The 24386-nt window shown below is 50.9% G+C and overlaps 1 protein-coding gene across 1 annotated transcript in view; it reads right to left on the reverse strand.

Moving 5' to 3' along the window:
• The window catches only part of GOLGA5 (golgin A5), a 38189-nt gene extending 14168 nt beyond the window's left edge, over positions 1 to 24021 (reverse strand). The window contains exons 1-7 of the mRNA XM_089665633.1: positions 23864 to 24021; positions 22132 to 22691; positions 10437 to 10646; positions 7240 to 7459; positions 6782 to 6905; positions 3965 to 4168; positions 899 to 1069 (exon numbers count right to left, since the gene is read on the reverse strand). Of these exons, the coding sequence (XP_089521759.1) occupies positions 899 to 1069; positions 3965 to 4168; positions 6782 to 6905; positions 7240 to 7459; positions 10437 to 10646; positions 22132 to 22645 (1443 nt within the window). The 5' untranslated portion in view covers positions 22646 to 22691; positions 23864 to 24021. The remainder of the gene's footprint in view (positions 1 to 898; positions 1070 to 3964; positions 4169 to 6781; positions 6906 to 7239; positions 7460 to 10436; positions 10647 to 22131; positions 22692 to 23863) is intronic.
• Positions 24022 to 24386: the final 365 nt, after the last annotated feature.

Consider the following 24386-nt stretch of genomic DNA (forward strand, 5'->3'; position numbering starts at 1 on the left):
GATAGGCTGCATTCTCAGTGATGTCACCCCTCTCTAGTGAACGGATAGGCTGCGTTCTCAGTGATGTCACCGGTCTCTAATGAATGGATAGGCTGCATTCTCAGTGATGTCACCGCTCTCTAGTGAATGGATAAGCTGCATTCTCAGTGATGTCACTGCTTTCTAATGAAGGGATAGGCTTCATTCTCAGTGATGTCACTGCTCTAGTGAATGGATAGGCTGCATTCTCAGTGATGTCACCGCTCTCTAGTGAATGGATAGGCTGCATTCTCAGTGATGTCACCACTCTCTAGTGAATGGATAGGCTGCCTTCTAGGTGATGTCACCGCTCTCTAGTGAATGGATAGACTGCATTCTCAGTGATGTCACCGCTCTCTAGTGAATGGATAGGCCACATTCTCAGTGATGTCACCGCTCTCTAGTGAATGGATAAGCTGCATTCTCGGTGATGTCACCGCTTTCTAGTGAATGGATAAGCTGCATTCTCAGTGATGTCACCGGTCTCTAGTGAATGGATAGGCCGCATTCTCAGTGATGTCACCGGTCTCTAGTGAATGGATAGGCCGCATTCTCAGTGATGTCACCGCTCTCTAGTGAATGGAGAATGGATAGGCTGCCTTCTAGGTGATGTCACCGCTCTCTAGTGAATGGAGAATGGATAGGCTGCATTTTCATTGATGTCACCACTCTCTAGTGAATGGATAGGCTGCATTCTCAGTGATGTCACTGCTCTCTAGTGAATGGATAGGCTAGGAAAACTTTGGTTGCTATAGACAACATATACATGTATCCTATTCTCTCAGGTAACAGAGCACGCCTCACCAAAGATCTATCTGAATGTGTAATGTAGGGCTGTATGTAATACAGAGGAGCAGTGCATAAGGGAACAACCTCTTACCTGTAACTCAGCTTTCAGCTGCTGGATCTGAGCCAGAAGTTTCTGGATCTCTTCTCTCTGCATGTCTCTCTCGTGTCTCATCTCCTCCAGCTCCATGCTGCTGCCTACATGGCTGTCCAACCCCTCCAGGCCCGAGCCCTCCTTCAGGCTGCTGATCAGTTTCTCTTTGGACTGTGAGATACAAGAAAACAGAGATAATGAGCAAAAGTTGGAAGTTCTTGTCCTTCCCCCAATCTATCCAAAATCTATCCAAAACCTAAAAAAAAGGTGTTCCACTTTAACCACTCCTGGGGTTTCAGACTCCAGATAGCACCAAAAAGAGGACCTGTCATGACCTATGCTATTACAATGGATGTTGATAGAAAAAAAAAAAAAAAAAACCTAAAAAAAAAAAGGTACGTTAAATAAAAAACAAAATAATAATAATTATTATTATTATTTAAAAAAATAAATAAAAAGCACAAACACGAACATGCACATAGGTGCTGCACGCATATGTGAACAGTGATCTTGCCACACTGGAGGTATCACTGCGAATGTCAGAACGAGAGCAATATTTCTAGCTCCAGACCGTCTGTGTGACTCTAAACTGGTAACCGGTTAAGGCTTTTTAAGTGTTTAATTTTGCTTTATTTTAGTTTGTTGCCGTTCCACGGGCATACGCAATTTTAGTGCATGACACTATTTACTGAGGCGTTTGAGGAGCGGCACCGTAGACTTGAATGGGAGGCTTCAACTCCTCCTGACTGGACATGAGGCTTCAGTTTTGCCGCGACGCAACACTAACGCTTCAGTGTGAACAGCGCTGTGTGCTGCCATGTGCAGAATTTTCATAGGCGTTTGAGAAGCGTTAAAAAGTTTCCCAAATGCCTGTCTGACCCCTGCTGACAAAGTGTGAACGTGCCTGACACTGCTACCAATTTTTTATTTTTTTTTTTAAATCCTGACCTTTGACCCTGACCTTGACCAAAACACTTACCCTGGCACTGAACTAGATCAAACCTTCATCAAGGCATTTTTTCTTTATTTTTTAATATTTATATATATATTATTTTTTTGTAATAAACATTTTTTTCCCCCCTTTACATCAGGAGTTAGAGAGATACAACGTATCTCCTCCATTCATAGAGAAAGAAAAAAACAAGGGGGCCTGGCTGTACAGTGGCTGATCACTGTGATAGCCAATCAGAGTCTATCACAGCGATCATGTGACCTGGAATCGGGAGTCCCGGGTCCCAATCGTTAGAACGGGACCCAGGACCCTCAGTGACACCGCGGTCTTTGTGCTGGGAGCGCGCTGTGAGGCGCGCTCCCAGCACAAAGACAGATACGCAAATGTGTGGCCCCCATGGAAAAAAGCCCAGTTCTGTGAGGCCGCATAATTGTGTGACGTCGGGTTAAAGAGATTGGCCTAATGATACACATAGTGTCTAGTGATTCCGGGTGCAGCCAGCAATCCCCCCGCAGAGGGCGCAGCCAGCCATCCCCGGCAGAGGGCGCAGCCAGCCATCCCCGGCAGAGGGCGCAGCCAGCCATCCCCGGCAGAGGGAGCAGCCAGCCATCCCCGACAGAGGGAGCAGCCAGCCATCCCCGACAGAGGGAGCAGCCAGCCATCCCCGACAGAGGGAGCAGCCAGCCATTCCCGGCAGAGGGAGCAGCCAGCCATCCCCCGCAGAGGGCGCAGCCAGCTATCCCCCGCAGAGGGCGCAGCCAGCCATCCCAAGCAGAGGGCGCAGCCAGCTATCCCCCGCAGAAGGGCGCAGCCAGTTATCCCAAGCAGAGGGCGCAGCCAGTTATCCCCCGCAGAAGGGCGCAGCCAGCTATCCCCCGCAGAGGGCGCAGCCAGCTATCCCCCGCAGAGGGCGCAGCCAGCTATCCCCCGCAGAGGGCGCAGCCAGCTATCCCAAGCAGAGGGCGCAGCCAGCTATCCCCCGCAGAAGGGCGCAGCCAGCTATCCCAAGCAGAGGGCGCAGCCAGCTATCCCCCGCAGAAGGGCGCAGCCAGCTATCCCCCGCAGAAGGGCGCAGCCAGCTATCCCCCGCAGAAGGGCGCAGCCAGCTATCCCCCGCAGAAGGGCGCAGCCAGCTATCTCCCGCAGAAGGGCGCAGCCAGTTATCCCAAGCAGAGGGCGCAGCCAGTTATCTCAAGCAGAAGGGCGCAGCCAGCTATCCCCCGCAGAAGGGCGCAGCCAGCTATCCCCCGCAGAAGGGCGCAGCCAGCTATCCCCCGCAGAAGGGCGCAGCCAGCTATCCCCCGCAGAAGGGCGCAGCCAGCTATCCCCCGCAGAAGGGCGCAGCCAGCTATCCCCCGCAGAAGGGCGCAGCCAGCTATCCCCCGCAGAAGGGCGCAGCCAGTTATCCCAAGCAGAGGGCGCAGCCAGCTATCCCCCGCAGAAGGGCGCAGCCAGTTATCCCAAGCAGAGGGCGCAGCCAGTTATCCCAAGCAGAAGGGCGCAGCCAGTTATCCCAAGCAGAGGGCGCAGCCAGCTATCCCCCGCAGAAGGGCGCAGCCAGCTATCCCCCGCAGAAGGGCGCAGCCAGTTATCCCAAGCAGAGGGCGCAGCCAGCTATCCCCCGCAGAAGGGCGCAGCCAGTTATCCCAAGCAGAGGGCGCAGCCAGTTATCCCAAGCAGAAGGGCGCAGCCAGCTATCCCCCGCAGAAGGGCGCAGCCAGCTATCCCCCGCAGAAGGGCGCAGCCAGCTATCCCCCGCAGAAGGGCGCAGCCAGCTATCCCCCGCAGAAGGGCGCAGCCAGCTATCCCCCGCAGAAGGGCGCAGCCAGCTATCCCCCGCAGAAGGGCGCAGCCAGCCATCTCCCGCAGAGGGGCGCAGCCAGCCATCCCCCGCAGAGGGGCGCAGCCAGCCATCCCCCCGCAGAGGGGCGCAGCCAGCCATCCCCCGCAGAGGGGCGCAGCCAGCCATCCCCCGCAGAGGGGCGCAGCCAGCCATCCCCCGCAGAGGGCGCAGCCAGCCATCCCCCGCAGAGGGCGCAGCCAGCCATCCCCCGCAGAGGGCGCAGCCAGCTATCCCCCGCAGAGGGCGCAGCCCTCTAGTCGTTTCTCCGCACCTGCAGAATGCGAGTTGCTTTTTGCTTGTAATCCATCATTTCCTGTTTTACAGACTCTGCCGCAGCCTTTGCAACCTTCAGCTGCTGCTGCAGATCGTCGCACCTCCTCTTCTCCTCCATGTGTTTCTTCTCAGCCCCCATCACTGAGTCCACCAGGTTCTGGCGCTCTGCTTCCATCTTGCTGAGACGAGCGGAAAATTCATTCTGCGGATAGATCCACAGAGATGGATTATTACAAAGATCGACGATTTCCAATTAGTTTTTGTTTTGTGAGCTTAAAGCGATACTAAACCCAAAAATGTAATATATTTCAGCTTTCCAATCACTAGATGCAGTGGCTGCTTTTGTTTTCTCTTTTTTTTTTTTTCTCCTCGTTTTCACCTGGTGATCGGGCCAGTAGCGCACCTCCTGTATTAGAGCGCCCCCACTCTGGATGAAGGAGCACAGGGGGCACCTTTAGACAGCAGCATAGTCAGTCTGGGGGGAGGCGAGTGTTAGATGGACTAGTAGATTTAGATACACTAACCAAACTCCAGTCCGCGCTGCAGTTACAACAGTTTTCTCTTTTGTGATAAAGGTTTTACATAAATCAATAAACGCTGATCATTGTAAACACCACAGTTGGGTGTAAATGGTTTCTCATCTCTAACTAATATATTCTGTAGGAAAGCTTTGTTCTTTTGAAAAACAACAGACTTACTGGCTGGATTACCAGATTAAAAAAAAAAGGAAATAAAGCCTTAAAAAAAAAGAAAACAAATGCAGCCATCACATCTAAGAATTGGTAAGCTGCAATATAATAAATGTTTGCTTTTGGGTTTAATACCGCTTTAAAAGGAATGAATATATAATAAAATCTATTTTTGTATACTTGTGATGCTCAATGATAAAAAATACACAGTGGGCTTGATTTACTAAAGCTGGAGAGTGCAAAATCTGGTGCAGCTCAGCACAATAACCAATCCGCTTTCAGGTTTTATTGTCAAAGTTTAACCATTTCCCTACCGTCCTATAGCAGGACTACTACTACAGGGCAGCAGGGCTGTGCAAAATCCCGTATATATACATGATTTTTTATTTCTGGGTAAGGGGCCCATGCGCCCTTTGGCGGCTACAGATCTCAATCACCGGGTCCCGCCCGGAGATTCCCCGCCGGCACCCAGCGATCGCTGAGAAACAGTGACAGGGGAGAGACCTGTGTGTAAACAACACAGATCTCTCTCCTGCCAGCAGGAACATGCTGCACAGCAGAGAAATACACAGCAGCATGTCTCCCTAGAAAAACACACACAGCAAAAAGTTAACCCTTTGATTGCCCCAGATGTTAACCCCTTCCTGCTCAGTGCCATTAGTAGTGTCAGTGCTTTTTATTAGCACTGATCACTGTAATGGTGTCACTGGGGATGTCAGTGACAGTCAGTTCTCCCCCAGTTTCAGAATGCCCGCCGCAGTCCCGCTATAAGTCGCTGATCGCCGCCATTACAAGTATAAAAAAAAATATATATTTTTTTACATTCCAGTATCTATACCGCCATTTGTAAACACTATAACTGTCATGTAAACCAATTAATTTACACGTATTGGGGTTTTTTTTTTTTTTTTTTAAAGCAAAAGACATACATTTTGGCCTAAATTTAAGACAAAATCAGTTTTTTTTTTAATTTTTTACTGGACATGTTTTATAGAAAAAAGTAAAAAATATTGGGGGGGTTTTTTTTCAAAAAATTGTCGTTCTTTCTTAGTTTATAGCGCAAAAAATAAAAACCGCAGAGGCGATCAAATACCACTGAAAGAAAGCTCTATTTGTGGGGAAAAAAGGACATACATTTCATTTGGGTGCAGCGCTGCATGACCGCACAATTGTCAGTTAAAGTAATGCAGCGCCGTATCGCAAAAAATGGTGTGGAAAGGTGGTAAATGCTATATCCGCTCTCCCCGGACCCCGCATTCACCATGTCCGCTCTCCCCGGACCCCGCGTTCACCATGTCCGCTCTCCCCGGACCCCGCGTTCACCATGTCCGCTCTCCCCGGACCCCGCGTTCACCATGTCCGCTCTCCCCGGACCCCGCGTTCACCATGTCCGCTCTCCCCGGACCCCGCGTTCACCATGTCCGCTCTCCCCGGACCCCGCGTTCACCATGTCCGCTCTCCCCGGACCCCGCATTCACCATGTCCGCTCTCCCCGGACCCCGCATTCACCATGTCCGCTCTCCCCGGACCCCGCATTCACCATGTCCGCTCTCCCCGGACCCCGCATTCACCATATCCTCTCTCCCCGGACCCTGCATTCACCATATCCACTCTCCCCGGACCCTGCATTCACTATATCCGCTCTCCCCGGACCCTGCATTCACTATATCTGCTCTTCCCAGACCCCGCATTCACCATGTCCGCTCTCCCCAGACCCCGCATTTTATTGGTTTGTAGCCAGGTGTGCCAGCAAGGGACCTGAGGAGAGGAGGATTGGGACTGCTCAGTGCAAAACCATTACACAGAACATGTAAGCATGACTTTTTTTTTGACCCCTAGAATCACTTTAAAGGCTAATGGGCCAATTAGGTTACATGTTGCTGCCCCCATTCTGTAAATGGCACAGGAGGAGAAGTGACCCCCCGCAGGGATAAATCAATGGTGCCCGGTTGCACAGCACTGTAGCAGTCATAAACAGAAGGCCCAAGTTTGAGGGTGAAAACTTCTGGAAAACATGGAGAGCATGTCTGGCCAAGGTAAACATCTACCATGCTTCACATATTCTTTCCTCCCTGGCTGCTGTGATTCTGTCAGGAGCCGTAAAGCGAGTCACTGAGGACTCAGACCTGCATCTGTTTGTAGCCGTCCTGTTCTCGTTTCAGTGCAGCTTCTGCTTCCCGCAGCCTCTCCTGTATACTCTGCAAGGCCTGGTTGTGGAGGCTGCTTCCTTCACTGTGATCCTGCAGGATCCTGCGGAGAGAGATCAGAAACCATCACTTCGACTGGACACAGGACAAGGAGAGCACAACGGCTCAGTGTCAGGATAGGGAAGGCTTGCATTGGCTGCATGGAGATCACAACACACAACCAAATCAAATTCCCACCCGAGCCTGAGAATGGAGGTCTCCTCCCTGAAACTGCGGGTCTATCAGCTCTATCGGGGCGACATTTTCATTATTAATACACAACTAGTCTGGTATGAAAAGCATTTTATATAGAGTATCGGCCTGGAATTCATCTATAAAGCCCCGGAAGAATGGCTGAGCCCCTTTATATTGTTTATCGTATGGAAGCCACGGCTCACCTCGATTTCTCACTCTGCAACAAGTCCAGAGCCTCCGTGCGGCTACTCAGTAACTGATCAGCTTCCTGTAGTCGCACCTTCAGTACTGCCAACTGGGAGTCCTTGGCAGCCGCTGCCTCCGTCAGATCGTCCATCTGGGCCCGCAGCTCTCTCACGGTTCTGTCACTCTTGGAATTGTCGCCATTCCACTTCTCTATCCGCATCCTCGCTTCACTCAGCTCTGCAAAGGAGTGATGTCATCAGCAACGCAGGGATACCAAACAACCTGCACTGTGCAGTCATTGTACTCTGGCTGCGGGCTTACCTACATTTCAGCACTTTGGAGCGGTCAAAGCTTTGCCTAATTGTCAAGATCTGCATTCCCCTGGGACAGGCTGGTATATAGACCTCTAGGTTCCTGCATTCTATACGTGCCGTAGCGTGCCCCCCAGCCCCAGTGGCAGAGTCTCTTTACCCCCTTTACACCAGCACTTTAAAATGACCTGTGACACCCAAACCCAGTAGGTGGGGCTCTTAATTTTGCTGCACTGCGATTGACTGCACAGTGCTGGAGTCATTGATGGTCCACCTACTGGCTCCAGATTGCAGCAGTTGATTGTGATTGTCAGCAGGGGCGGACTGACCATTTGGAGGGCCCGGGGTCAGTAGGGGGCCCATGAGATGCCCCTGGTACCTTTTTCATAGGCTATTTTGAGTTTGGGCAAGGACACAGGGGCCCCATGACCCCTATTGCCCGGGGGCCCCATGAGTTGTCAGTCTGCCCCTGGCTGTCAGTGATAGTTTTGTCACAAGACAGCAAAGTACACATGCAGCGGCTGAAGGTTGGGGCCCAACTGCACATTTATGTGCAATGCGGTCATAAACCGTTGAGGGGTTAAATGTAGATCATTATAGCTTAGCATAGTATGCCATCATTTGGATAGAGAAAGCAGCACCTGCAGAAGGTACTAAAGAAGCACCCTTGTCACTTCCTCTCATTGTATGACACCACTGCAACAAACTACAATTCCCAACATGCAACAGAAAACTAACTAACATTCTCAATGAACTTGACAGTGGAGGGGTGCTTATTTGAAACTCATTTACATAGCCTTTCAACCTATTCCAGTAGGTGAGAATGGGTACAAGAGATCAGGAGACTTCTGACCTGTCAATCATAAAGGTGTGTGATGGTGGATGAGACAGACCAAGAGCCTCCTGGTCTGCCATTATGTCATGGTGGGTGAGACAGACCAAGAGCCTCCAAGTCCACCATTATGTCATGGTGGGTGAAATAGACCAAGAGCCTCCAAGTCCACCATTATGTCATGGTGGGTGAAATAGACCAAGAGCCTCCTGGTCTGCCAATATGTCATGGAGGGTGAGACAGACCAACAGCCTCCTGGTCTGCCAATATGTCATGGAGGGTGAGACAGACCAAGAGCCTCCTGGTCTGCCATTACGTCTTGGTGGGTGAGAAAGGCCAAAAGCCTCCTGGTCTGCCATTACGTCATGGTGGGTGAGAAAGGCCAAAAGCCTCCTGGACTGCCATTACGTCATGGTGGGTGAGAAAGGCCAAAAGCCTCCTGGTCTGCCAATATGTCATGGAGGGTGAGACAGGCCAAAAGCCTCCTGGTCTGCCATTATGTAATGGCGGGTGAGACAGACCAAGAGCCTCCTGGTCTGCCATTATGTTATGGTGGGTGAGACAGACCAAGACCCTCCTGGTCTGCCAATATGTCATGGAGGGTGAGACAGACCAACAGCCTCCTGGTCTGCCATTATGTAATAGTGGGTGAGACAGACCAAGAGCCTCCTGGTCTGCCATTATGTAATGGTGGGTGAGACAGACCAAGACCCTCCTGGTCTGCCATTATGTAATGGTGGGTGAGACAGACCAACAGCCTCCTGGTCTGCCATTATGTCATGGTGGGTGAGACAGACCAAGAGCCTCCTGGTCTGCCAATATGTCATGGAGGGTGAGACAGACCAAGACCCTCCTGGTCTGCCATTATGTAATGGTGGGTGAGACAGACCAAGACCCTCCTGGTCTGCCAATATGTCATGGAGGGTAAGACAGGCCAACAGCCTCCTGGTCTGCCATTATGTTATGGTGGGTGAGACAGACCAAGAGCCTCCTGGTCTGCCATTATGTCATGGTGGGTGAGACAGACCAACAGCCTCCTGGTCTGTCATTATGTCATGGTGGGTGAAACAGACCAAGAGCCTCCTGGTCTGCCATTATGTCATGGTGGGTGAAACAGACCAAGAGCCTCGTGGTCTGCCATTATGTCATGGTGGGTGAGACAGACCAAGAGCCTCCTGGTCTGCCATTATGTCATGGTGGGTGAGACAGACCAAGAGCCTCCTGGTCTGTCAATATGTAATGGTGGGTGAGACAGACCAAGAGCCTCCTGGTCTGCCATTATGCCATGGTGGGTGAAATAGACCAAGACCCTCCTGGTCTGTCATTATGTCATGGAGGGTGAGACAGGCCAAGAGCCTCCTGGTCTGTCATGTCATGGAGGGTGAGACAGACGAAGAGCCTCCTGGTCTGTCAAACAAGTTTGACTGTGTTCATTATTACTACAGACCCGGAGTCTGGTATCTTTGGTCCTCCCACTACAGCAAACAGTGATGTACTTACATCTCTTTTCTCTCCATCCTCATAGGCTCAGACACAGCAGAAGGAGCCATTGGATCCCGATGGCAGCAATCAGAGCCGGTGAGGAGGGAGCTGGGGTTGGAAATGAGCCACATGGACACAGACAGCCAGCTCAGGAGCAAACACGCAAGAGTGCCACTTGCTCTGGGGGAATTTAGCAGAAGGGAGAAGCCAGGAGAATTGGTGGGGGACCCCAGAGACCAAAACCATTACACAAAGCAGGTAAGTATGACATGCTTGTTTTATTTTAATTTCTGCCCAGAGTTCAACTTTAGGTAAATGAATAAAAACGCTGAATTGCTATGCTCATAAAAAGAAGAAAAAAAAAAAAAAAGGACAGTTGCACTGCGATGACATCTTAGAAACCTTTATTGAAAGCAGAGCATAAAACCATAAAGACAGGAGTCCTCAATGCTGGACAATTGTGCTTCCAGTGTCCATGCTCAGCTTTCAATAAAGCTTTCTAAGCTCGACTTGATCATTGGCTGCCGGTAACCTCAGAGGGGGTCAAGACTGGCCGGGTATGGCAGATCTCAGGTAAGATCCTCGTTACCTTCCTGGGTCTCCTTGGATCTCTGGATGAGTGTTGCCATCTCCTGGTTCAGGGACTGGACCTCGTTTCTGAGCAGCTGGTTCTCCAGGCGGAGATTGGACAGTTCGTGGGATTTCTGGTCTCCATTACCGTGGCTGGAGGTGGACGACGTGTCTGAGGCTTTGCTGTCCGAGACTTTATCTTCCTGAGTGTTGTCTGCGGGCTGAAAATCTGTGAATGATACAAATCCCACCAACAGAATGCAATGAGAGTTTGAACACAAAACTGACCAAATGAAAAAAAAATCCTCATAGTAAAGTAAAAATGCAGCTTAAAGCCAACTGGTCCTACAAATGTTATCTTGTAGCAGAATATTGTGCCGGCAGCTTCTCACATTTTCATAGCTGTGATCTGGATGCAATTATTTAGAGGGTAGTTGTGATTTCTCAGACTGTCCTGAGGACTCATGAGGAAACCCCAGATAACAGAGAGCTGCCCCCTGATTTGGGATTTGAACCTTATCTATTTTTAAAGAATAAGTTCACCTTTCCTAACATGTTATACCCATATTCAGTGTAAACGCAGGGTCCTGGGTATAGTCACAGTTTAGGCCAGCCCTACATGGATCGAAATGTTGAAAGATTAGAGCAACTGAATTTATTCTCTCTTAAGAAGAGGAGATTAAGGGGGGATATGATCTCATGTATAATACATAAGGGGGGGATATGATCTCATGTATAATACATAAGGGGGGGATATGATCACCATGTATAATACATAAGGGGGGATATGATCTCCATGTATAATACATAAGGGGGGGATATGATCTCATGTATAATACATAAGGGGGGGGATATGATCACCATGTATAATACATAAGGGGGGATATGATCTCCATGTATAATACATAAGGGGGGGATATGATCTCCATGTATAATACATAAGGGGGGGATATGATCACCATGTATAATACATAAGGGGGGATATGATCTCCATGTATAATACATAAGGGGGGGGTATGATCTCCATGTATAATACATAAGGGGGGGGGTATGATCTCCATGTATAATACATAAGGGGGGATATGATCTCCATGTATAATACATAAGGGGGGATATGATCTCCATGTATAATACATAAGGGGGGATATGATCTCCATGTATAATACATAAGGGGGGGATATGATCTCCATGTATAATACATAAGGGGGGATATGATCACCATGTATTATACATAAGGGGGGATATGATCACCATGTATAATACATAAGGGGGGATATGATCTCCATGTATAATACATAAGGGGGGATATGATCTCCATGTATAATACATAAGGGGGGATATGATCTCCATGTATAATACATAAGGGGGGATATGATCTCCATGTATAATACATAAGGGGGGGATATGATCTCCATGTATAATACATAAGGGGGGATATGATCACCATGTATAATACATAAGGGGGGGATATGATCTCCATGTATAATACATAAGGGGGGGATATGATCTCCATGTATAATACATAAGGGGGGATATGATCTCCATGTATAATACATAAGGGGGATATGATCTCCATGTATAATACATAAGGGGGGGATATGATCTCCATGTATAATACATAAGGGGGGATATGATCTCCATGTATAATACATAAGGGGGGATATGATCTCCATGTATAATACATAAGGGGGGATATGATCTCCACGTATAATACATAAGGGGGGGATATGATCTCCATGTAGAATACATAAGGGGGGATATGATCTCCATGTATAATACATAAGGGGGGATATGATCTCCATGTATAATACATCAGTGGTTCATATAGTGAACTCGGTGTAGTTATCCCCCCTGAGGTCATCACAGAGGACAAGGGGGCGCTCTTTACGTCTGGAGGAAAAGAAATGTAATCTCCAAACATGGAAAGGTTTCTTCACAGTAAGAGCTGTGAGAATGTGGAATAGACTCCCTCCAGAGTTGGTTGTGGCCAGCTCAGCGGATTGCTGTAGGAAAGTCCTGGATTCTTTCTTGGATACACAGAATATAACTGGATATAACATTTATAGGGAAAGTTGATCCAGGGAATATCCGATTGCCTCTCGGGGGATCAGGAAGGAATTTTTTCCCCAGCAGGAGCAAATTGGATCGTGCTTTGCTGGGTTTTTATGCCTTCCTCTGGATCAACTGTGGGTGTAGGATTATAAAACTTTTTTTTTTTTTTTTATGGTTGAACTGGATGTCTCTTTTTCAGCCAGACTAACTATGTAATGATGAAATTGTGCCGGGTTCCTTAGGTCCCATAATGAGTATAAACAAGGATGCTTTACCGCATATTCCTGTCTAAATTGGCCCTAGTATGTGTATGTATGAATGTGAGTTAGGGACCTTAAATTGTACGCCCCTTGAGGGTTAGGGCCCTTAGATTGTACGCCCCTTGAGGGTTAGGGACCTTAGATTGTACGCCCCTTGAGGGGTTAGGGACCTTAGATTGTACGCCCCTTGAGGGGTTAGGGACCTTAGATTGTACGCCCCTTGAGGGGTTAGGGCCCTTAGATTGTACGCCCCTTGAGGGTTAGGGCCCTTAGATTGTACGCCCCTTGAGGGTTAGGGCCCTTAGATTGTACGCCCCTTGAGGGTTAGGGACCTTAGATTGTACGCCCCTTGAGGGGTTAGGGACCTTAGATTGTACGCCCCTTGAGGGGTTAGGGACCTTAGATTGTACGCCCCTTGAGGGTTAGGGACCTTAGATTGTACGCCCCTTGAGGGTTAGGGACCTTAGATTGTACGCCCCTCGGGGGTTAGGGACCTTAGATTGTACTCCCCTCGAGGGTTAGGGACCTTAGATTGTACTCCCCTCGAGGGTTAGGGACCTTAGATTGTACTCCCCTCGAGGGTTAGGGACCTTAGTTTGTACTCCCCTCGAGGGTTAGGGACCTTAGATTGTACGCCCCTTGAGGGTTAGGGACCTTAGATTGTACGCCCCTCGAGGGTTAGGGACCTTAGATTGTACGCCCCTTGAGGGTTAGGGACCTTAGATTGTACGCCCCTTGAGGGTTAGGGATCTTAGATTGTACGCCCCTTGAGGGTTAGGGACCTTAGATTGTACGCCCCTTGAGGGTTAGAGACCTTAGATTGTACGCCCCTTGAGGGTTAGGGACCTTAGATTGGACGCCCCTTGAGGGTTAGGGACTGATGTGAATGTACAATATATATGTAAAGTGCTGCGTAAATTGATGGCGCTATATAAGTACCTGAAATAAATAAATAAATATACAGACTGATTGGACTGTTGTGGGTTTAGTAACACTGTAAGGCTGCTAATGGCGGCTCCAATATTTCACGCAGGAAAAGTTCACTGTAAATGAAAGCTCCGCCCGTAGAGTAACCATCGCCGTGTCTATAAGCAGCGACCAGAATATCTTACTGCTGAACCAGCGGATTCATCGTGCTGCAGACTAGTCCGTACTTAACGTCTTTAATTAGACCCGTCATCGGCTTATACGTCTGACAAATCTTCTTACGCCGACATTACCAGCCGTGATCTTGGAAAGATGCAGTTTGATGTTCCTGGGCACAGAGCCCCGGCCACGTACCTGGCACCATTCCCGAACACACAGCGGACATCCACAGACAGCCGGCCATTCTTCTGATAACACGCTGACAGGCGGGGGGAGAGTTCCCCTGTAATGGGCTGTGGTGGTGGTGAGAGGCACCTTACCCATAACAACGTGATAAAAAAATAATGTTCTTTTTGCAAGGAATTTACATTTCACAATAATTCTGCTACCAAAATGAGTGTGAGCTGTAAATTGCCTCCAGCATTGTTCCAGTTTCTCCATAGTGGAGGCGGCCATTCTGCTGAAGCCCCTGAGCAGCAGTAACTCTTTAGGCTGTCAGCAGATTGGCCTCTACACTTTTGGCACAGTGCCTATCAACAGAGGTCAACTGAGCATGTGCAGAGCGGGGTGAGACAGTGTATTACTGGATTGTATACAGTATACCGATTCATGGTTTACATAGCTATACCTACAGAAGGGACCAGCCTGAAGCCGTCTAGCAGGATTTCATTTTCCGGCTAAAGTTCCACATTAAAGCGGTGGTCCAGTTAGAATAAAAAAAAAAAAAAAAAACTGTAGCTGCTGACTTTTAAAAAAAACGGACACTCACCTGTCCCATGATCCCACGGTGTCCTCACACCGGCCAGGTTGACCGACTGTCCTGTCCCCTTGGCATCTTCAGTGTGGGCACCCAGCTGTGGCAGCTTCACAGCCGGGTGCCCACTGCACATGTGCGAGAAGCGCTGCGTTTTGTGAATGGTCCCGTAGTCTTCTGGGGCCGGTCACATGTCCAAGAAGACTACGGGGAGGGCAACTTCTGCTGCCAATCACCTGGGCAAGGGTTCTCCAAACTGTGGCTGGTGGGCCGGATGTGGTCCTTTTCTTGCTTTTATCTGGCCTTTGGGGCACTTTTCCTTCCACTGATATGGGGCGCTGTTCCTCCCGCCGACACCAATGATGGGGCGCTGCTCCTCCCGCCGACACCAACGATGGGGCGCTGCTCCTCCCGCCGACACCAACGATGGGGCGCTGCTCCTCCCGCCGACACCAACGATGGGGCGCTGCTCCTCCCGCCGACACCAACGATGGGGCGCTGCTCCTCCCGCCGACACCAACGATGGGGCGCCTCTCCTCCCGCCGACACCAACCATGGGGCGCGCTGCTCCTCCCGCCGACACCAACCATGGGGCGCGCTGCTCCTCCCGCCGACACCAACGATGGGGCGCTGCTCCTCCCGTCGACACCAACGATGGGGCGCTATTCCTCCCACTGACACCATTGATGGGGCGCTATTCCTCCCACTGACCCCAACGATGGGGCACTGTTTTTCCCACTGACCACCAAGCCTAGGGTATTGTTTACTCCCACTGATGATGGGGCATTTTCTACGCTCACTGGCCACAATCCGGCCCCCCTTAAAGTTTGAAGGGTAGTAAACTGGCCCTTTGTTTCAAAAGTTTGGAGACCCCTGGCCTAGGAAATTGCAGTGGAAGTGGGAACCTGTCAAATTCAGGTACCCCCGCTCCCCAAAAGTGCTAATCCTTAACGGGGAGCGGGGGACAAAACCTTGAAGCAGAACTTTCCTCTTCTCTGCTTTAAGTACAGTGCAAATGTGGTGGTAGCTGCATTAGTTTTCTTTTTTAAAAGTTTTTTTTTCCCCCCTTTATTTCCAGCAATGGTCAGCTTTTAAAATGTATTAATGCAAAACCTTTATCCCAAAAGGAACAAAACTGTTTCTGTAACGTATTATAAAGTGTCAGCTGGAGTTTGGCTTCAATGTGTTAGTGTATCGAAATCTGATAGTCCATGTAGCACTCCCCTCCACCACAGACTGGCAATGCTGCTGTCTGCTGTGCTCTTTCATGGGGGCGCTCTAATACAGGAGGTGTGTTACTGGCCGGACCACCAGGTGAAAACAGAGGGGAAAAAGCCTTAAAAAGAAAAAAAAATATAAAGGAAAACAAATGCAGCCACCACATCTGATTGGTAAGCTGCAATCTATTACATTTTTGGTTTTGGATTTAATACCGCTGTAATCCTTGTACATATTTTTAGTACACGTAGTACACCGTTTCAGTAAATACCCAGCATGCTTTTATTATAAGCAGAAAAATTTCACAAAGAAGGAGAAAAAGAAAAAAAAAACGAAAAAAATGAAAAAAAGGAAGGAAAAAAAAAAAAAAAAAAAAAAAAAAAAAAAAAGGCAAAACATTTTTTTGTTATTTTACAGACAAGAGTTTTTATATTTTTAATTCTCTAGTCTCTTCTAATATTGCCGTTTGCACCCCCCTCTCCCTCTCTGCACAGGGAGGGGCACAGTGCCACCTACAGGCTGGAGAGGTTGGTCCGTCAACACATTTCCAGCCTCCGTGTGATCGCTGCGATTATCAGTCATGAAGATCACATGACTGGGAACGATCCCGATTGGTCCCGGATCTCTAGTCTGAGACCAGGACCTGCTGGTGACTGAACTAGCAGCGTGCACAGCTGTGTGCTGCTAGTTTACTTCTGTAACAAATTACCTTCTTTTGACAGGTACCCGCTTCCACTCGCCTAGTTCTCCCCCCCCCCCTCCCTCCCCGCAGTCTTCTAGGACCAAGCACAATGCGCAGCGTGGCTCATGCATGCACAGCGGGCACCTGGCTGTGAAGCCACAAATGGTCACGGCCGCATGCCCACAGTTAAGATGCCAGCTCCGGGGACCGAAGATGATCCCCCGCCCCCCCACGGGTGAGCACACCGCTGGATCTGGGTACAGGTAAGGGTCTGCTTATTAAAAGTCAGCAGCTACAAAAATTTTAGCTGCTGACTTTTACTAAACAGACCCTTACCTGTCCCCGGATCCAGCGGTGTGCTCATCCGTGGGGGGGCCGGGGATCATCTTCGGTCCCCGGCGCTGGCATCTTAACTGTGGGCATCCGGCTGTAACCATTTGTGGTTTTAATTTTTACAAAAACAACTGGAGCTTTAAGCTGAACTCCAGGATTCTTTTGAAGTCTCTCCTAAAATTTCCTTTCCCAAAAACAAGCCCCCCCCCCCGCCTGGTCGCATTTGGTGAGTGGAAATAGTGTGGGGGCGATTGTGGAGCTTAGCCCAGTGTTCCAGGATCTCTGGAGTCTCCCCAACCCTGCACAGTCCAGGCACAGCAGAGTCCTGCACAGCCCAACGGAGGACATTGTAGGCCCACCTACCACAAAGTCCCACCACCTGTGTGACAGCGGACAGCCCCACCTCCAGCACGGCACTGACCCCCCCCCCCCCCCCCCCCATACACACACCGAGCACAACAACCAGGCAGACCAGATCCTATCAACTGACACCATTTGGAGAATTTGCTGCTGGACAGGTGAGAGCTGTCCCACTACCCCCCTCCTGTGATGATGCCGCCCCCATCCCACTGCCCCCCACCTATCCCACTACCACCCTCCTGTGACACAGCCCCCCCCCCCAACCTATGACACTGCCACCCAGCTATCCTGCTGCCCCCCCCCCACCGCTGTGACACTGCCCCACCTATCCCACTGCCCTCCCTCCCCCTGCGACACTGCCCCCACCTATCCCACTGCCCTCCCTCCCCCTGTGACACTGCCCCCACCTATCCCACTGCCCTCCCTCCCCCTGTGACACTGCCCCCACCTATCCCACTGCCCTCCCTCCCCCTGTGATACTGCCTCCCACCAAGGCAGACGACTCCTTTCAGCCATCTGTAAAAGTGATTGAGCCACTTGGATCACATTTACATAAAAGGGAACGGTCTGCTGAAAAGTTTAGTACCGGGATCATGACTGTAGCTGCAGCCGCTGACAGCACAGTGGTTAAATGGTTAGCACTTCCACCTGGCAATCCTCAGGTTGTTGGTTCAAATCCCAACCATGGCACCACCTGCCTGGAGTTTGCATGTTCTCCCTGTGCCTGCTTGGGTTTCCTCCTGTTTCCTTCCACACTCCAAAGACATGCTGGTAGGTGAATTGGCTCCTGTCTAAATTGTCCCTAGTATGTGTATGTATGAATGTGAGTTAGGGACCTTAGATTGTACGCCCCTTGAGGGTTAGGGACCTTAGATTGTACGCCCCTTGAGGGTTAGGGACCTTAGATTGTACGCCCCTTGAGGGTTAGGGACTGATGTGAATGTACAATATACAGTATCTCCCAGAAGTGAGTCCCCCCCTCCCCCTCACATCTTTGTAAATATTTGATTCTCTCTTTTCATGTGACAACACTGAAGAAATTACACTTTGCTACAATGTGACGTAGTCAGTGTACAGTTTGTATAACATGGAAATTTGCTGTCCCCTCAAAATAACTCAACACACCGCCATTAATGTCTAAACCGCTGGCAACAAAAGTGAGTCCACCCCTAAGTGACAAGGTCCAAATTGGGCCCAAAGTGTCAATATTTTGTGTGGCCGCCATTATTTTCCAGCACTGCCTTAACCTTCTTGGGCATGGAGGTCACCAGAGCTTCACAGGTTGCCACTGGAGTCCTCTTCCTCTCCTCCATGACGTCATCACGGAGCTGGTGGATGTTAGAGACCTTGCGCTCCTCCACCTTCCGTTTGAGGATGTCCCACAGATGCAGAGACAGAATACAACAACAAATTCAGCAGAAATGCGTCTAACAAATGATGACGGATCTGCATGTTCAGGAGGGAAATAAGGATTTGATCCCCTTCACAAAACATGACTTAGTACTTGGTGGCCAATCCCTTGTTGGCAATCACAGAGGTCAGACGTTTCCTGGAGTTGGCCCCCAGGTTCGCACACATCTCAGGAGGGATTTTGGCCCACTCCTCTTGGCAGATCCTCTCCAAGTCATTAAGGTTTGGTGGCTGACGTTTGGCAACTCAAACTTTCAGCTTCCTCCACAGATTTTCAATCGGATGAAGGTCTGGAGACTGGCTAGGCCACTCCAGGACCTTAATGTGCTTCCTCTTGAGCCGTTCCTTTGTTGCCTTGGCCATGTGTTTTGGGTCATTGTCATGCTGGAACACCCATCCACCACCCATTTTCAATGTCCTGGCTGAGGGAAGAAGGTTCTCACCCAAGATTTGATGGTACATTGCCCCGTCCATCGTCCCTTTGATGCGGTGCAGTTGTCCTGTCCCCTTAGCAGAAAAACACCCCCAAAGCAGAATGTTCCACCACCATGTTTCACAGTTGGGATGGTGTTCTTGGGGTCATAGTCAGCATTCCTCCTCCTCCAAACACGGCGAGTTGAGTTGATGCCAAAGAGCTGGATTTTGGTCTCCTCTGACCACAACACTTCCCACCAGTCCTCCTCTGCATCATTCAGATGTTCAGTGGCAGACTTCAGACGGGCCTGGACATGGGCTTTCTTGAGCAGAGGGACCTTGCGGCACTGCAGGATTTCAGTCCTTGTCGGCGTAGTGTGTTACCAATTGTTTTCTTGGTGACTGTGGTCCCAGCTGCCTGGAGATCATTGGCAAGATCCTCACATGTAGTTCTGGGATGATTCCTCACTGTTCTCATGATCATTGACACCCCACGAGGTGAGATCTTGCATGGTGCACCAGACCTAGGGAGACTGACACTTGTTTTGTGTTTCTTCCATTTGGGAATGATTGCACCAACTGTTGTCACCTTCTCACCAAGCTGCTTGGCCATAGTTTGGTAGCCCAGTCCAGCCTTGTGTAGGTCTACCATCTTGTCCCTGACATCCTTGGACAGCTCTTTGGTCTTTGCCATGGTGGAGAGTTTGGAATCTGATGGTTTGATTGCTCCTGTGGACAGGTGTCTTTTATACAGGTAACACAATGAGATTAGCAGCACTCCCTTTAAGAGACTGCTTCTAATCCCAGCTTGTTACCTGTATGAGAGACACCTGGGAGCCAGAAATCCTGCTGAATGATAGGGGATCAAATCCTTCTTTCCCTCATGAACATGCAGATCCGTCATCATTTGTTAGACGCATTTCTGCTGAATTTGTTGTTGTATTCTGTCTCTCAGTGTTACATCGAACATTCCATTGTTAGACCGATCATTTCTGTGTGAGGGGCGAACATTCCATTGTTAGACCGATCATTTCTGTGTGAGGGGCGAACATTCCATTGTTAGACCGATCATTTCTGTGTGAGGGGCGAACATTCCATTGTTAGACCGATCATTTCTGTGTGAGGGGGCGAACATTCAGCATCAGCCGGGGAGCAAATACACATTTCCGTGTGTGTGTACACGCTATTGGACATTGGCAATGGTGGTGGGCGGGATTGTGGGCGAGAGGTGTGTGGATGGGTGGAACAGACGGGAAGTCTGAACGCTTCTGCAGATGGCGGTAATATAATGACGTCACCACAAACTACACGGAACAGTTACATGAAGTGTGACCCCCCCCAGAGGAGACAGCAGAGCTCAGCCCAGGGCTACTAATAGGATATCTGAGCCCTGACAACTGGACCTTTACAGGTTCATGACTCAGTGGATGCTCGACAACAGGAAATACTGCCTCATGGATGAAAGGGAAGAGAAGACAAAGGTGCCTTCATGTCTCTGAACGGAGTTCAGCTTTAAGAATCGAGGAAAAGTTCAGCAATTTGCTAAAATACAGAATGAATGACTAATGTTATAAGTGTGACATCCACCCCTAATAACAGAATGACATCATAATAGAACCTGTTTTCATTATATACCTCACTTCAGGACCAGTGGCATCAGCACTGGATCTCTGTGCTTCTCTATGCAATGCAGGCACATCACAGCTAATGGGAGGGGCCAGCAGGGTGCTGTACATAGCTTCCTGAAAACATCACAGCACCCTGCCTCAGTACTCTTCTCAGGAGCCTCATTCCTGATACAAGCAGTGGGATGGCGCTTGGGAGGGGATATGTAAATATCAAAATGACCTGATAGGTGTAGATCAGTATGGAGGAGTGGGCGGTCCTAGGCAGGCTGTATTTGCATGCTGACCATCCTAGGTCACACCCACACATGATGCTGAACCTTCATGACTGAAAGAAGTGAAATCCAATGAATGAAAGGGGTGGGGCCAAGGACAGTCAGTCTGGGGGGGTAAGGGCTGGATCAGGGGTGTCCAAACTGCGGCCTCTGCTTGCTTTTATCCAGCCTTCCAGGAAATATTTCATCCATTGGTACCAACGATGGCACTAAATTCCCCTCAATGACACCAATGATGGGGCACAACTTCTCCCAACTAAATCAACAATGGGGCCCTATGATACCAATGAAGGGCCACAGTTCCTCCTACTAACATCAACAATGCAGAACAATTTCTCCCAATGACACCAACAATTCCTGCCAATTACACCAGCGATGGGGTCCCATAATACCAACAATGGGACACATTTCCTCCCAATGACACCAGCGATGGGGTCCAATGACACCAATGATGGGACACATTTCCTCCCAATGACACCAGCGATGGGACACATTTCCTCCCAATGACACCAGCGATGGGGCACAATTCCTCCCAATGACACCAGGGATGGGGTCCAATGACACCAGCGATGGGACACAATTCCACCCAATGATACCAGCGATGGGGTCCCATAATACAAACAATGGGACACATTTCCTCCCAATGACACAAGCGATGGGGTCCAATGACACCAGCGATGGGACACAATTCCACCCAATGATACCAGCGATGGGGTCCCATAATACCAACAATAGGACACATTTCCTTCCCAATGACACCAGCGATGGGGTCCAATGACACCAGCGATGGGACACATTTTTTCCCAATGACACCAGCGATGGGGTCCAATGACACCAGCGATGGGACACATTTCCGCCCAATGACACCAGCGATGGGGTCCAATGACACCAACGATGGGACACAATTCCTCCCAATGACACCAGCGAGGGGGTCCAATGACACCAGCGAGGGGGCACAATTCCTCCCAATGACACCAGCGATGGGGTCCCATAACACCAACAATGGGACACATTTCCTCCCAATGACACCAAAATGGGGCATTGTTTCCCCCCCACTGATTTTGGGACCTTTTCAACTGCCAATGGCCAGAGTCCGGTCCCCTAAAGTCCGAAGGACGGTCAACTGTCCCTTAGTTTAGAAGGTGCGGGGACCCCTGGGCCGGGGAGAAGCCGGGGGCAGAGATGGAGTGTGGAGCAGGTAAGTAGATATTAGAGGCTAATATATAAAGAGACTATTCTTTGTACCTGGAGTTCTCCGTTCAGTCCTGGGGGAGGCGCTGTGGGTGGTCTTGGCACTGCTGGGGTTCCCGCTCCCCTCCCTGCTGGGCTCCCTCCTGGACTCCAGGGCCCCGTTGTGCACTTTCTCTGAACTATTGAGGAAATCGAAGAGCTGCTCATCGTCCGGCTCAGACTTCTTCCTCCGTACGAAGTGGCTGGAGGTTCTGTGTGAGGGGGGGGAGGGGCCGCCGTGGGAGGTCTCGGGGCCCGGCCTGCTGACGGACTTCCCATTGGCCGTGCCGGCGAGAAGAGTGGCCTTCTGGCTCTTTATGTTGTCGGCAGCGGAGGAGATGAAGCCGGACTTGGTGGTGTAGGTCGGGTGCTTCTCCTTGGCTCTGTCCAGAGGGGGTCCGGCGTAGTCGGTGGCGCTGCACGCGATGTCCTCGTCCTCCTTACTCTTGTTTAGCGCGGTCGCCGCTCCCTGATCCACCAGATTCAGCAGATCCTCCGCCTTACCCGCCAGGTCTACCAGCCAGGACATTGTGGGGGATCTCCGGGGTCGCCAGTCACAGCTCCTCACTCATCACCTGTAATGAGGAATAAAGGCGGGGATCACTGGAGATAGGACTGGACTCCGCCCTAAATGATAATCTGACCAATGACAGCAAGAAAGGGGCCGGGACACAGGCAATCTTATTCTGAGGACCCCCAGAATCATAACATGGGAACCCCCTGCAGGATTGGGGCATGGGGACCCCCCGCAGGATCGGGGCAGTGGAGAGTGGGACCCCCAGGATCGGGGCAGTGGAGAGTGGGACCCCCAGGATCGGGGCAGTGGAGAGTGGGACCCCCAGGATCGGGGCAGTGGAGAGTGGGACCCCCAGGATCGGGGCAGTGGAGAGTGGGACCCCCAGGATCGGGGCAGTGGAGAGTGGGACCCCCAGGATCGGGGCAGTGGAGAGTGGGACCCCCCAAGGGTAAGGGAAGAGTAAAACCCCAAGGATCGGGACAATGGGGACCCACCGCAGGATAGGGGGAGGGAAGAGTGGGACCCCAAGGATCGGGGCAGTAGGGACCCACCCCAGGATAGGGGCAGGGAAGAGTGGGACCCCAAGGATTGGGGCAGTGGGGACCCACCCCAGGATCAGGGCAAGGGAAAGTGGGACCCCCAGGATATGGGCAGTGGGGACCCACCCCAAAATAGGGGCGGGCAAGAGTGGGACCCCCAGGATTGGGGCAGTGGGGACCCCCCCAGGATCAGGGCAGGGAAGAGTGGGACCCCCTGGATCGGGGCAGTGGGAAGTGGGGCCCCCAGATCACAATAGGGGGACCACCCAGGATCAGGACAGTGGGCAGTGGGGACCCCCTGGATCGGGGCAGTGGGAAGTGGGGCCCCCCAGATCACAATAGGGGGACCACCCAGGATCAGGACAGTGGGCAGTGGGGACCCCCTGGATCGGGGAAGTGGGAAGTGGGGCCCCCCAGATCACAATAGGGGGACCACCCAGGATCAGGACAGTGGGGACCCCCAGGTTCGGGGCAGTGGGAAGTGGGGACCCCCCAGGATCACAACAGGGGGCTGCCTCCAGATCGGGGCAGAAGAGAGTGGGACCCCCAGGATCGGAGCAGGGAAAAGTGGACCCCCCAGGATCGGGGCAGGGGGAAACCCCTCCAGGATTAGGGTCCCCAGAGGCGGCTCCACCAGGCCGAGAGCAGTGCGGTAAGTGGGTGGGTAGGTACCCCAGGCCCATGCTCTCACCTCTCCCCGGCTGTATACAGGATGTCTCGGCTCCTCTCACACTCAGCTCTCCGCTCTCCCCTCCATCATCGCCCGGAGACGTGGACCCGGAACTGCCAACACTCCGCAGGACCCAAAACAGGCTGTCCGCTGCGCTGCCTGATCGCAATCAGCACCATAGAGTGCCGGAGGATAGAGCGTCCGGCCATAGAGACCAGCGAGACGACAGAGCGGCCTCCCATAGAGATGCCGGAGAGGGGTAGAGCGGCTCACTATAAAGTCTGACGAATAGAGCGGCGCGCAGCCGCCGGAGGTCTCTGATATTCATCGCTGTGAAAATGAAACCATCACTAGTTTCTATGGCAACAACTCATTATTATTAACAACATACAGGATGTATATAGAGCCAACAGTACAGCTGCAATACAATTCAATACAGGAGGAATCAGAGGGCACCCCCCCTTAGAGACCCCCCATTATATCAGAGTCCCTTCATATCAGCACCCCCCCTTAGAGACCACCCCATTATATCAGAGTCCCTTCA

The sequence above is a fragment of the Staurois parvus genome, unplaced genomic scaffold (assembly GCF_062004578.1).
Source record: "Staurois parvus isolate SC_StPar_1 unplaced genomic scaffold, SC_StPar_1.0 ptg002279l, whole genome shotgun sequence".
Taxonomy (NCBI): Eukaryota; Metazoa; Chordata; class Amphibia; order Anura; family Ranidae; genus Staurois; species Staurois parvus.